This window comes from Enhydra lutris, unplaced genomic scaffold (genome assembly GCF_002288905.1).
Source record: "Enhydra lutris kenyoni isolate GAN:26980312 unplaced genomic scaffold, ASM228890v2 scaffoldscaffold21, whole genome shotgun sequence".
NCBI classification, from domain to species: domain Eukaryota; kingdom Metazoa; phylum Chordata; class Mammalia; order Carnivora; family Mustelidae; genus Enhydra; species Enhydra lutris.
The window spans coordinates 59,817,472-59,831,324 of record NW_019154105.1 but is presented as its reverse complement, the minus strand read 5'-3'; the positions used below and the strand labels follow the sequence as shown (position 1 = coordinate 59,831,324).

The following is a 13,853-nucleotide window of genomic DNA, read 5'->3' as shown; positions in this document are numbered from 1 at the left end:
CACTGGCCTGAGTATCTCAGCTGGTATGCTGCACGTGAGTGGAGAGCGCACTACAAACAGCCTCCTGTCTCCTGAAGAACGCACAGACCACCTTTGCTAGATGGCCCTTTTACATTTGCTCTCAAAACACCAAGCCCCATAACAAAACCCAAACCATTATGGTGACTTACATTATTAAGTGATTCATTCACCAAGAAAGGCTCCCTCTGTAGTTCGGCTGTTCAAAAACAAAAATAAGAAATAAGGAAACTGAATATTGTTTCTGAACCACAGAGAATAAACTTAGGATTTTTAAAGGTAAAGCAGGACTATGTCGCTATTGCCTAGCTGCCTTGTGAACTATTTAAATTCTGACCAATTATTTTCTATAAACTGTGCCTGCCATTATTCCAGAAAAACAACAGAAATTAATGTTGCCTACATTTTTATAATAATGGCAGTGGTCCATTAAATCCCTGCACCTATTTACCTATTTGATCATCTGAAGCTTAGGAGAAAGGTAGACCTTTGCTGTAACTATTCAGCAGCAAAGTGACACTGGTTCATTTAAAAATAATGCCATCAAGTGAAAAGTTAGATTCTATTCCTTCAAACAGCAATGGTCTATTTATATTCTCTGGAAACTTGAAGTACGAGGTCTACTGTTTCTACTCAACAATGACAGAACACACATTTTTCTTTTAAACAACTTCCTTTTACGTAAGTAGATCCCTTATTGAATCGTACCTAAACACAGTGAAGTCATCTGGAATAAACTGTGGGAACAAAGGACTTCAGAATCCAAAAATGTTACCTTCTTGACAATTAACAAATGGGATTATTAATTATTTGTACCTTTTTAAATAAAGATTTTATTTATTTATTTGAGAGCATGGGGGGGTGGAACAGAGGGAGAAGCAGACTCCCTGCTGAGCAAGAAGCTGGATGTGGGGCTCCATCCCAGGACCCTGGGATCATGACCTGAGCCGAAGGCAGAAGCTTAACTAAGCCACCTAGGTGCTCAATTATTTGTACTTTAACACATATATACAAGTTTTAACTAATACATCTAGGTTTTGAATACATCTGTCATCATTATGGTTTTAACACATCAGCATGAATGGTTTCTCAGGCCTTGGGGGTGGTCTTCCAGGACTGCCTGATACTTCTGTTTATAAGGCTTTTGAGATCACATACTTCGAAGGTCACCTCTTCAGATAGTTTTGCCTTAGAAGGTCCCTGCCCCGGATCACCCCAGTTAGTCCTGGGTGAGGATTTATACACACCACTCCTTACACACTGCCCTTCCCTTTGCTGTGTCCACCTAATGCAAACTTATTCATGCCTCCATATCTGGTTCCAACTTAGGGGGAGTGACGAGTGTTATGAAAATTCAAAACTTACATATTCTTTGAGCCTTCAATTCTCTTTCATGGAAATACTTAGGGAAACACGTAACTACACACATATGAAAATTCATTGCAGCTTTATTTATAATAGTAAATACTATAAAACTGGAGACCACTGAAGATCTAACAAGTAGGAAAAGGCGTTATAGACTACTTTCAGCTGTTAAAACAAATGAAGTCAATCTGTATACACTAAGTAAAAAAAAAAAAAAAAGAAAAGAAATTAGAAAACACTATAAATACTATGATTACATTTTTGTTTAAATAAAGGGTTGTATTTAAGGAGGGTACCATGAGAAGTGGGAAAACGATTATGCACTTCTATGTGTCTTACTTTCTATAATTAAAGGGGAGAGAGAGATTGGTTCAGTTTAAACCCTTGCCCTCCCCAAAGCCCTCCCCAGCAAAGCTGACCCCACCAGACACGAATGTATCTTTATTACAGAGAGCACCTTTCTCCTGGCATGTTATTTCTGCAAACTCCCTGAGCGCAGACAGGGACTTCATTCTCTACCTCAATTTCCCTTACCTTGCTTACCAATGTTTGTTGGGGGAATAATTTAAAGAGCCAAGGTCATCACATTGTAAACATATAGTTGCTCTCCTAGCACCTTCCCCAAGAGCTTGGATTATGGTCTGGGGCACAATGTGTTTCCAGGGATACCAGCTCTACTCTCACCCCAGGAACAGAGCACTTGATTTACTTTTAATCAACCAGCAAGTACGTTCATCTGGCCAAAGTAATTAGTTTAGGATGGACAAAGGTAACTAAGCTGAATCAGAATAAGTCTTGGGATTTTGGCCAGGAATGAGAGGACAAAGATATTTCTCTAGAGACTAACAAATAAGAAAGCAATTACCTCTACTGGGGTCTAAGGGAAAGGGAAGAAATTGGGTCTTTGCAAGATGGGTCTTTGGGGACATCACCATGCTCTTGGATCATGCTCTGCCTGAACTTTGCAATTTTGTGAATACTATTATGAACTGGATGTTTGAGTCCCCCCAAAATTCATATATTGAAACCCCAAGTCCCTAGTGTGATAGTATTTGGAGGTGGGGCCTTTGGGATGTTTAAGTATAATGAGGGTGGAACATTGTGCTGGGATTAGTGTCTTTATGGAAATAAGAAGAGAGAGGAGATCTCTTTCTCTACATGCATACATGCGAAAATATAACCAAAAAGAGATTCCTTACCAAGAACCTGACCATGTTGGCACCCTGAACTTGGACCTCCAGCCTCTAGAACCAAGGGAAATAAGTATTTGGTGCTTAAGCACTCAGTCTATGGAATTCTGTTCTAACAGCCTAAACTGCTTAAGATGGTGAGCTAATTAACATTTCCTATAAACATTTGCAGGTTTTTTTGTGACTTGCAACTAAAATCACCCTGACTGCTCTATGCAGCTTGCATGGACATTTTAACATGGGAGGAAAAAAAAAAAAAAAAAAAAAAAAAAAAAAGAAAGAAATAGCATAAATTTGATGACAGGCTCTAAAGTTGCTTTTACTTTCCCCCCTAGTTAACATGCAGATCAGAAGAGACAATACCGTAATGACTAGAATACAAACCAGAAATAATTGTCCATTGTCACAATTCTCATTTCTATTTCCCTAACCCAGTGGTTCTCAAAGTGCAGTCCAAAGACCCCTGGGGCTCCTGAAATCGTCATTCAAGGGCTCCACGAGGTCCACACTACTGTCAAAATACTAAGATGTTATTCACCTTTTAAATTCATGAGTACACAATGCAATTTTCCAGAGGCCATGTGATGTTCCCAGAATTATCTGAAAAGGCTATTAAAATCAACCATGTTAAGTGTGATGCTGAATTTTCTTCATATACTTCAACCAAGACAACAACAGCAACATATTGAGTATAGGAACAGCACGAGTAACCAGCTGCTTTCTATTATGCTAGATTTAAAGAGATTTGAGAAAATGCAAAACCATGTCGCTTTTCTTACTGCGTTTTGTCATTTGGGAAAATCGGCTATTTTTCACAAAAAACAGTGTAATTTATGTTAACCTACAGTGAGTTAATTATATTGGATGGATATGTATATTATAACCTTCTCAGTTTTAGTTTGTTATTTGGTAAATGTCAACAGGTATAATCCATATAACGAAAGTTCTCTAGGATCCTCAATAATTTTTAAGAGTATAAAGTGGTCCTGAGTTTGGGAGCTGCTGCCTTAAGAGGCTCTCTCCTACAAAACATGAAGTAGACCCTGAAGACAGCACACAGAGACTGGGAAGAGCCTGTACAAACTGGCAGCAGCGTCAGTGGTTACTGGGGCCCAGCTAGAGTCCAAGGGCCAACAGGCAGAAGTGTGAGTGGGTGCATGGGCTGTAAGTTAGCTTTTGGAAAGGAGGTGTGACAGCACCTGGAAGGGCAGGAAGGTGCATGGAGACACATTTTGGGGAAAGAGCAAGAGTCTGCTTCAAAGCAACTTGCTTTCTGCTGTACTTATTTGGAAATAAGAGATTTACATGTTACCTTACATAAAACTGACCGATAACTGATGAGAAAAAGTATATGCTAAAAATAAAATAGTAAAGAATCCTCTCCACCCTATTTTAAAAAGTGAGAGGCAAATTCACATTGCCTGTCAGGTGTTTTATTATGAATCAGCTATTATTTTGATTTTTTTTTTTTAAGATTCATTTATTTGAGAGAGAACATGAGTGGAGAAGAGGGGCACAGGGAGAAGGAGAAGCAGACTCCCCACTGAGCAGGGAGTCTGATGGAGGATTTGATCTCAGGACCCTGAGATCATGACCTGAGCCAAAGGCAGATGCTTCACTGACTGTGCTACCCAGGCACCTCTCAGTTATTGATTTTAAGCTGTAATGAAAGATAAAACCATAGGCCAGGAAATTAATGTGAACCAACACGGAAAGGAGCTTACCTACTCCACTTGGCTTTCTCCCACATGGACTTGCTGGTGCTGTTAGAATTTCATGGTTTTTCTCTTCCTCCGATGGTATAAATGTCTAAAAAGACCAAAGCACCATAAAAAACTAAGTTAACTGAGGTTTTTAGAACAAGAAGTCACGACTAACCTAAACTTAATTAAAACATCTAGCATATTGTAACAACATAAAAGACTACTTTCAAGTCTGTGCAAAATTGAAAATGAATACATGCCAACTTTCGAAAATGAAAAACAAAATCAATCTAATCTATTTCATTCATCAATGGTTCTCCCGTTGCTTTAAAAGTTAAACTCCAAATCAGTAATGACACACAAGACCCTCATTAATCATGTCCCTTCCCTCGTCAGGTCTGCATTTGTCCACACAACGCCATTATCACTGCAGTGCCCATGGCTCAAAATTGGCCCTTCTGCTCTGTGTCTAGAACATGCATCTTTGCCTGCAAGGCTCTTTTTGTTTCTTTCTCCTCTGGTAAACTTCTACTCTACTTGTAAAACCCCACTCCAATATCTTCCTTGCAAACCCTCCTGTCTGTGTACCCATGGCTCCTGCTAGTAAGTGGAGTCTCCTCTGCATGTACATAGTCCCAGGGTTTACTACTATCTTGTCTCTCATATACTCAAGAGGGTGCCATGAGGTCAGGCTGCAAAGGGTGTGTGGAGATTCAAGATATATTTTGGAAATAGATGGGGCAAGAACTGGCAATGGATTAAATATGGGGTGATAAGAAGAGACTGAAGGTGACTCCTGCTGACCAGTTTGAGAAAATGGAACTATGATGGCACTATTTACTGAGATTGTTGAGGTTCTTAGCTTTCCTGCCTCATGATATGACAGAAACAATGTGTAAGTGTTTTAAGTACATTGGCAACAGGAGCCACATGATGCTTAAGGACACATACATCTGCGTGTAGTCAAATGGCACTCATATCACCTATAGCTCAGCATAACTGGACTATCAGCCATACCTCAGTTTTCAAGGTGCCTTTCAGAGCTCGTCCTCCCAGAACATTCAGTGGAGATTCTTCATTGCCTAATGAAATTCAGACCATTAAACCAATTAAAGAATTTGCTTACAAAATACACGCTGAATCAAAAGGTAACAGGATGCTATTATCTAGCATGCCATGACCCCTTCCTCTGCTGTTTTATTTTGCCATCAGTAGAAAACAATAAAAGGAATATGGATGAAAAATCTTGGATGAAAGGCAGGGGTCATTTACTCATTTTGGGAAGTGAAATTGTTTCTTGCTGTTAAGACGGCTGCCCAGAAAGAATAACAAAAGATTATTTCTGGAGACATCACATTTCCAAATATTTTTCTACAGTGTTCTGTATCAAGTTTGGCCCTAAAAGAAAATATTCTGGGCCACTGTTATATATTCTCAACAAAGAAAATGTTTATGAATAGACTCACTTTGTTGCTTCACTCTGACACAGCAAAGCTGAAAATCAAATTAGGAAGCCATGAGGCAGACAAAAGGAAAATGGCATTTTCTCTGGTGGAGACTCAATCCTATCCCTGTTGTAGTCCTTTCTCTCTCCCTTGTCCCTCTGTGACTGTGGCTTCCAGTTCTTTCACCCACCCACACAGAAGCCTCCAGAGAAAATCCTTCCTTTCTCTAAGAGGCTGCAGGCTTTTCCTTGGTAAAACCTCTTCTGTTTTTTGCTCCTTCAGGGAAACAAAGGTGGGGAGGGGAAGGAGTAACAGACTGTAGCAAGGGTTAAGTCATAAAAATCTGCAAAGCATTCAATTTACCCAGGCTAAATTCAATGGAAAAATTTCAAGTTATTTCAACACTTGGAACACTTCTTAACGGCGCCTTTCTTAAGTCCCTACAATGAACAGGACTCAATCTACTGGCCTCAGCTTCCTGAGGCTGTATTTGATGACATTCAAGTCTGTTCCAGTTTAAAAGTCCAGGACACCAAAATTTATACAGCCAGAGTAGAAAAGTCAACATCCCTGACCCCTTCAAGTCTAGCCCATGATGTCCCTCTGAGTTCTCAAAGATTCTAAGCATCTGCCACCAGAATGTCACTGCCTACTTAAAATACAAGGCTGGATTCACAGCTGTTTCCCATTTTGAAGAGTTACCTTTGCATTCCCAGAGCCTAGCACAGTAGTAGCTGGCACGGAGTGTTCCAAGTTGTATGGCATAGTGAATGACTGAGCCCAAAAGCTTACCCCTTTGAAAGTTATCAAGTATGTCTAGCAAGATTGACACTCTTTGAAGCCTGTCAGGAGGAAACATTTTTCTTTTCTTTCAAATTTCAAATCAGAAACTCATTTTACCTGAACATAAAACTCAGTTTAAAAAAAAAAAAAAAGTGCTTCCCTGATTTTAAGTAGCCAGCTGAACTGAACTGACATATACCACAAGACAATAGGACATCAGATGAAGGCTGGATTGGTGTTTGTTACTATTGTCCCCATCTTACACAACAGAAAACTGAAGCTCAGAGGTAATTTTTTTCTAACAGGCCCCAAGGACTATGCAAGTTATTTAAACAATCAGAACCCATTTCCTCATTTGTAAAATGAGGATGATAAAAAAAAATACTCATTTCGCAGGGCTGCTGTAAGGTAGTGTTCATTTTGACTCACAAGAAACCTGAGGGTCAAAGTATACCAACTTGCACGTGGCTGGCTGACTTCCCCTCCCCCAGCTTCCTGCCTCTGCTCTCCTAGAACAGGAAAAATGGGTCTAAGGTTTTCAGTTTTAAACCCAAGTTTCTAAGCTCAATCTTCCCATTTGAGAAATTATTTTGTGACATTCTGGAACCAAAATCCTCTTTTGGAAGACTGTTTAAAATGTACTCTACAAGCAATCATCTTTGTAAGATGTTAAAATGTGCAATTGGAGAGATTCTCACCTATGTCATGCAAATTTTCTTCAGGAGGAACCTTGAGGTCTGCCTCTTCCTGGGATGATTTCCTCATGCCATTAGCATCTCCTGTTTTCTCGCTGGACCCTTGAACCAGCTGTTTGCCATTGTGATCACCCTTTACATTCAGGTCGTGCTCATAGTTTGGAGCAGACAGAGCTACACTGTAGGCAGCTGGAAGGACTAGCGCGTGGCAAGGGCCAATTTCTGATTCTTGGCCATTAATACATTCAGTGGTAGTGTTCACGGGGGGCATGGGCCAGGACTGCTCAGGGGAGGATGGCTCCACTGCAGTGTCTCTGGCAGGTAGCACGTCATCGGTGTTCTTAGCACCAGGACTTACTGCTGGTAAGCAGTGGATCCCGAGGGAGGGGTCCTCAGTCGTTGGCCCCGCCCTTTGCTCTGGTCCCGCCAGATCCTCAGGTGAGTCCACTCCCCTCCGCAGATCCCTTCCTGCCCAACAGGTGCTATGGCCTGCGGTAGCCGCCTCCTGGCTCCCCCGTCTTCTCTGAACAGAGCTCAGCCACACACTCCTCTCTGCCGCATTTATGAGGCCCAAATTGCTCTCACTCTGTCCCTTCCCCACTAGCGGCACCTCGCAGGAACCGTCCCGCCTGCACCCTTCCTCCGATGTTTGTGCAGCCCCTGGCTGGCCGCCCGCAGCAGAGGGCTCATGGAATGCCACCCTGCGGGGCCCCTCCTCGGTGCCCGCGGCTCTGCCCCCTGCCGGCGGCCCAGAGTGTGGACAGCTGTTTGCGCACATCGGGCGGGGCCTTGGGGCCTCGCTCTTGCTCATCCTGTGAGCCGACGGTTGCGCTTTCCTATCCACGCTACTCGCAGTCCGCGGGTTCTCATCCAGCCTGTCAAGGCCGGCGGGCGCCAGCACGCACTCAGCCGTGCTGGTGGAGATGATGGCGGCGTCACTCAAATCCTCCATCCTTGCCGTGCCAGGTGGCTCGTCGTCCTGCGGGAGAGCGCCCATCATGACTGCTTCTCGGCCTTCGGAGGTGCTTGTGGAAATCATGGTGGTGTCGCTGATCTCCTCTGCTCGGGTGACGGAGGGCTGGACTTCCTCCTGAGGGGCGGCGCTGGACACGGGGCCCTCGCAGTCTTCTCCCGAGCTGGTGGAGATGATGGCGCTCCCGTCTTTCTCTTCCAAACCCACGGTGGTGGGTCGCACCTTTTCGCTTTCCGCGACGACGCCAGAAATAGAAGCCTCGCACTCCTCTGCTATGCTGGTGGAGATGAGCGCGCACTCATCTTTCTCCTCCTTGCTGGTTGAGGCAAGAGGGCTCTCAACCGCTGTGGCCGCACTGGGCATGGGCCCCTCGAAGTCGTCGGTGCTCACTAGGCCGGGGTCCTGAGAGCTTTCTTCCATGGTGGCCACTGGCTGCTGACTTTCCGCACACGTGATGGTTGTGGCACTGGAGATGGGCACTTCGAACTCCTCCCCTATGCTCGTGGAAATCATGGCACACTCATCTTTCTCTTCATTTCTCATAGCAGGGAGCTGGCTCTCATCTCCTGACACTGCACTGGGCATGGGGGCCTCAAATTCCTCCATGTTTATTCTGGTGCCGTCCTTATTTTCTCCGGTTCTCAGCGCACTTGAATGACCTTCTTCCACGCCTGTAACTGTGCTTAACTGAGTGCTGTACTCATGCGTGGTACTGGTGGAAATCATCAAGCCTTTGCCTGGACTTTTACCCCCAGCTAAGCAAGTTTGGTTAGTAACACTGTCACTGGCTGTACTAGCCATAAGGCCATCACATTCTTCATTGTCCACTGAGGTGATGATACCTTCGTCTTCTTTTCCACTGGGTGATGTGTTACCAGCTTCACATTCTGGGACTGCCCTGGATGCAAGCACCTTGTAGCTGCCCCCCACCAGGCCGGTGGAAATTGTGGTATCATCAACTTTTTCTTTTCTGGTGAGCAAACTGTCACTCTGACCTGAAGCTGCACTAGTCATGGGACCCTCACCACCTTCAGGAACTGGTGCCACTTCACCCTTCCCTGAGGCCACGCTGGTTACACTGCTTTCTACAATCCCTTTTGCACTGGAGCAGATCTCCCTATGTTTCATGCCTTTCTCTGCACCACTCATGCTGTCAACATTGCTCTCGTTGGCATTGGTGATGGTGGCTCCAGCCTCTGCTCCCACGCGCCCTGCTGCAGTACCAATCTGACTGTCACCTTCTTCGGCACTTCCACAAATTGATACCCCTTCACTCTCCTCCTCTGTCCCAGTGCAAGTGGATGCATGCCCAATTTCATTTCCCCTTCCAGTACTGGTCACCACCCCTTCACCTTCCTCATCCTCCTCTTTTGCACCGGTGCTGGTTACAATTCCTTCATCATCACAAGGCCCAGCAGCGACGGATGGTACGTTAGTGGCTTCTTTGGCTACTGTGCTGTCCATTGCACTCTCTCCGTTGTCTTCTGATTCAGAACTTAGAGGAAAGCCCTCACTGCCCTCTTCTGAACCTGTGCAGCTCCCCAACCCCTCTCCATCTTCTTCTGTTATCCCTGTGCTGGTGACGGCACTTTCGCCTTCTGCCCCATCATTCACAGAAGCATTTCCTTCCTGGGGGGCACTGGTTCCTGGTGGTGTGTCATTACTGACAAGGGCCACAGCTGCGCCTGTAACCACATGCTCTTCCTGTCGTTTGGCGCCTGTTACTGGGCACATAATAGAAGTAGCACTTCTCCTTTCTGCTCCAGTACATGTCACAGTTCCCTCAGTTTCTTTTTTGGGGCCCATTCTTGTCAGATTTCTCTGGAATCCATCCACCTCTTCACTGCTTAAGGAGCCCTCCCTTATTTCTGTCCCAGCACTTGTCACCGCGCCATCACTTTCAACCTCACTAATAAAGGTAATAGTTCCTTCAGCCATTTCCGAGTCCGTACGTGAAGAACCATCACATTTTTCTTCAGAGCCGGCACTGGTGACAGCGTCATCCTTCTCTTCTGTCACACCACTGTTGACATCATCTTCAACCGTGACTTCGTGAGCAGTCACAGGGCCCACTGCTCTCTCTTCAGATTCAGCCATAGCACACTCTCCACTTTCTCCCTCCTTGGTGCTTGTGAGGAAGGTTTCACTTTCGGCAAATCCTTCTGTGACAACACCGCCGCCTTCTTCTGCTGCAGCAAAAACCGTGTATTCACTGGCTTCTGCCCCAGTGTGAAGAGGATTGTTTTTAGAGCATGCACCTGTTATGAAGCCTTCATCTGCCTCAATGCTTGTGCAGGGCACAGCCACCTCACCCTCTCCTGTTTCTGAGGAAGTGGTCGTGGCATCCCCTGCCTTTACTGTATTTAGGGGAACACCTTCGTCCTTCCTTGCAGTGCTAGTGGCAAAAGAAGTCTTTTCTGCTCTGCCAGACCCGGCTGTGCCATCAGCAGTTTCTCCATTCCTTTGCTGTAAAACTGGGGAAGCAGCGTTACTTCCAGCACTGGTGTCAACCTCGCTACTTTCAGTCCTTCCTTCAACCACAACTGATTTGTTTTCCATTTCACCTGGGCCATTACTACACTTAAGTTTGACGGTCTCAGTATCTTTTTCTGTTCTCATGCCTACCACAGGGTCAACAGTGATGCCATGCTTTTTGCCATTTTCTAGTACCGCTCTTGTTGTCTCCTTTGAACTGGGCTCTGTGTTGAAGTCACTTTCTTTTCTGGCCATGTCCATAAAGCTGCCTTCTTTGTGAGCATTCTCATTTTCTGTATTCACATCCATTAACTTGCTACCAACAGGCACAATTACTTTTCCTTGTTTAGTGTGCAGCACAGCAGGCTGGAAACCTTCTGGAATGTGTCTTCTGCTATCCATGGTTGCTTTTGCCAGCGTATCTACTGTGGAAACTACTCCACTTTCTTTGCTGTCACTTGTCCTAGGGACTTCTGATTCCCTAAGAGTCAAACTTTGGTTAGGAATATCAGAGTGCTCTACAAGGGAAGTGCTAGCTGTGCCACCTTCTAAAACAGTCCTTTTGTCAATCAAAGGACTTATATCTGCATCACAAAATTCTTTCTGAGGGGTCACAGTTACTGAACTTAAGGACGGTAAAGGATCTAAATTTGGGGAATGCTCACGATCAGCATTTCCTTGAGCAACATGTTCTTCAGTGAGTCTGGTTGTGTTTTTCAAATTCTTCTGTGTCCTATCATTTTCTGATGGGGCTCGTGACAACAGTCTATGACTAGTTTCAGAGTCTGTATTTGTTTCATGAGTTCCCTGTTGAATGGGTTCTTTTTCCCCAGGGTTCAGTTTGGACACAGCACTTTGGATATGCACTTTCTTGGTAAGGGTGCCTTTATGGTCAGCGTGCTTTTCAGAATTACCAACAACTCCTGTTCCACGTCCTGATTTACAGGCTGGAGCTGCTGTTTTTGAATCTACTGTGGAAGTTCTTAATTCATCCTTTAGAATGATATTGGTTTTTTGTTTCGTAACATTTTCAGAGTCACTGCCTTGCTGAGAACTATTACTGCTGCCATCTTGGGTTTTAGATACTTCAAATACATTTTCAACAGATGGCTCAGAATCAATTTCCATTGGCTCTTGTTCAGGCATTACTGTGGTATCACTGCTCTTTTTTGGTTTCTGAACAGAGGAACTATTGGGAGTGCTCAAGGAGTTTGCTGCTGGTTTTTCTTCTCCTTTGGTCATTTCTTGGGATAAGCTTCCTCTTCGGTTTTCACACAACCTTCTACTTAATTTCTTTTCCAAAACCGAACTATTCCCTCTGGCCTTTTCATGATTACTGTCAACTTCTTTACCATCCTTGTCATCTGATTTATTTTCTTCCTTCCTTTTCATTTCCTTACTACCATGCTTTAAGGTTCTGCTTTTGTGCCCATCTGATAACTTTCTCTCGGGTCTGGAGGAGCCTGAATCCTTATCAGCCTTGTATTTCTCCTTTGCTAATGGTAACTTGGTTCTGTGACTAGAATCCTTCTGTGTACCATGTGCTAAGGAAGCGGCACTGTCCAATACAACTTCGACACCAATTTCCTCAGGTTTGTCTTCAACTTTAGACTTCCGCTGTCTATCTGGGTCGATTTCTTCTGTGTTCTTCTCCTTATCTGGCTTTGGAGTGGCCACCTGTTTTGTGACACTTTCTTGTAATTCCGTTTCAACTACTTTTAACTGTTTGCCTTGACTTTTTGGTTTAGACTTTAACATAAGTTTCTCTTCTAGTAAGCTCTTTGTTCTTCGCTTCTCCTTGTGAACCACCTCTTCTGGTTTTGAATTACTATCTAAATTAGTTGAGTCTGTATCACACTTATCCTCCGAATAACTTTCACATCTTCTCTGTAATGCGATTCCATGTTGCTTAGAACTCAGAGAATCTTTCTGAATTTTAGAATCACTTGATCTTCTTGATTTGTGCTCTGCCTTAGTCTTATCGGCTGATATGTGCCTCTCTTTTTTGTTGTTTTCTTTACGAACATTCTCATCAGTTTTTATAATATATTCAGAAACTGGCTTTCCATCTTTGCCTAAAATTGATAACTTCCTTTCATTCTTATGTTTACTTTTTCGTTCAGTTTTTTCATCTGAAGAAAGTTTCGTTTGTTGATTTTGCTTTTGAATATTTTCATCCATTTTTAAACCTTTCTCTGAAGAATGAAGCTCAGTCTCATCACTTGTTTTATGCATACAGTCACCTTTATATTTATGTTTTGTAGATAATTTGTCTTCTGACAGAGTCTTGTCTTTTTCAGGCTTTTCCTTGGAAGATTTTGTCTCTTTCTTAGGTAGGCTTTTCACATGTGCTGTTTCAGAATCGTCTTTTTTTAGATGCTTTTCATTTTTAAGTGTGCTTTTCTGTTTCTGGGGCTCTTCTGTGCTAATTTCCGACCGTTCTGCTTGCCTTTTCCCATCTCTTGTATCAGGCTCTTCCTGTGCCCCTTCCACCACAACAGGGGTAGACGTGCGTCTTTTATGTTCTCTTTCTATTTTGGATTCATTTTTGTTTTCATCAGCTGAATGCAAAGATTCTGAAAGTCTCCGGGCAGGTTTACTTGGTTCACTTTTTGCATGAACATGCTTCAGATCCTTTGAAGAAGATATCTTTTCCTTTTCACAATGCTGTAAGAAAATAAAAGTTAAAATATGAGCAATACTAAAATCGACTTTTATATTTAAACTTAACATTTGGGTACACTGGATATGCTGAATGTTTTCATGTGTGACATGTCACTTAATCTCAGCCAGCAGCCTGTGGTAAGTATGGGTGACCTCATTTTATGCACCAGGAAATTGAAGGTCAGAGTGGCTCCATAACTTGATACCCAGGCAACAAGTTGAGAGGATTTCATTCTCAGTTGGGGACGCTTCCCACTATATCACAGACATCTGTGCACAATTAGTTATTTCTCCTAAGATCTGTCCATGCATTTGGGAGGCCTTTAACTTCAAATTATTAAAGCTCACTAATACCCAGTAGCCATTAATATAAGCTGCACAAATGACAGTCCGATATTCTTTTTAGTCCCAAAGCATATCTGACATTGAAGATAATTAAAAATTTTATACTGAAATAAATAAAGGTTTCCTAACATTTTAATTTAGGAGCCTGAATTATTTATGGAAACCTCATGAATGCAGGCTACTTGTAGGACATTTTA

At 43.4% G+C, this 13,853-nt stretch overlaps 1 protein-coding gene across 1 annotated transcript in view; it reads right to left on the bottom strand.

The window, feature by feature from the left end:
• LOC111148900 (biorientation of chromosomes in cell division 1 like 1) overlaps nt 1-13,853 on the bottom strand; it is a 54,454-nt gene that overhangs the window by 19,221 nt on the left and 21,380 nt on the right. The window contains exons 10-13 of the mRNA XM_022505676.1: nt 7,203-13,314; nt 5,294-5,358; nt 4,298-4,382; nt 171-217 (exon numbers count right to left, since the gene is read on the bottom strand). Of these exons, the coding sequence (XP_022361384.1) occupies nt 171-217; nt 4,298-4,382; nt 5,294-5,358; nt 7,203-13,314 (6,309 nt within the window). The remainder of the gene's footprint in view (nt 1-170; nt 218-4,297; nt 4,383-5,293; nt 5,359-7,202; nt 13,315-13,853) is intronic.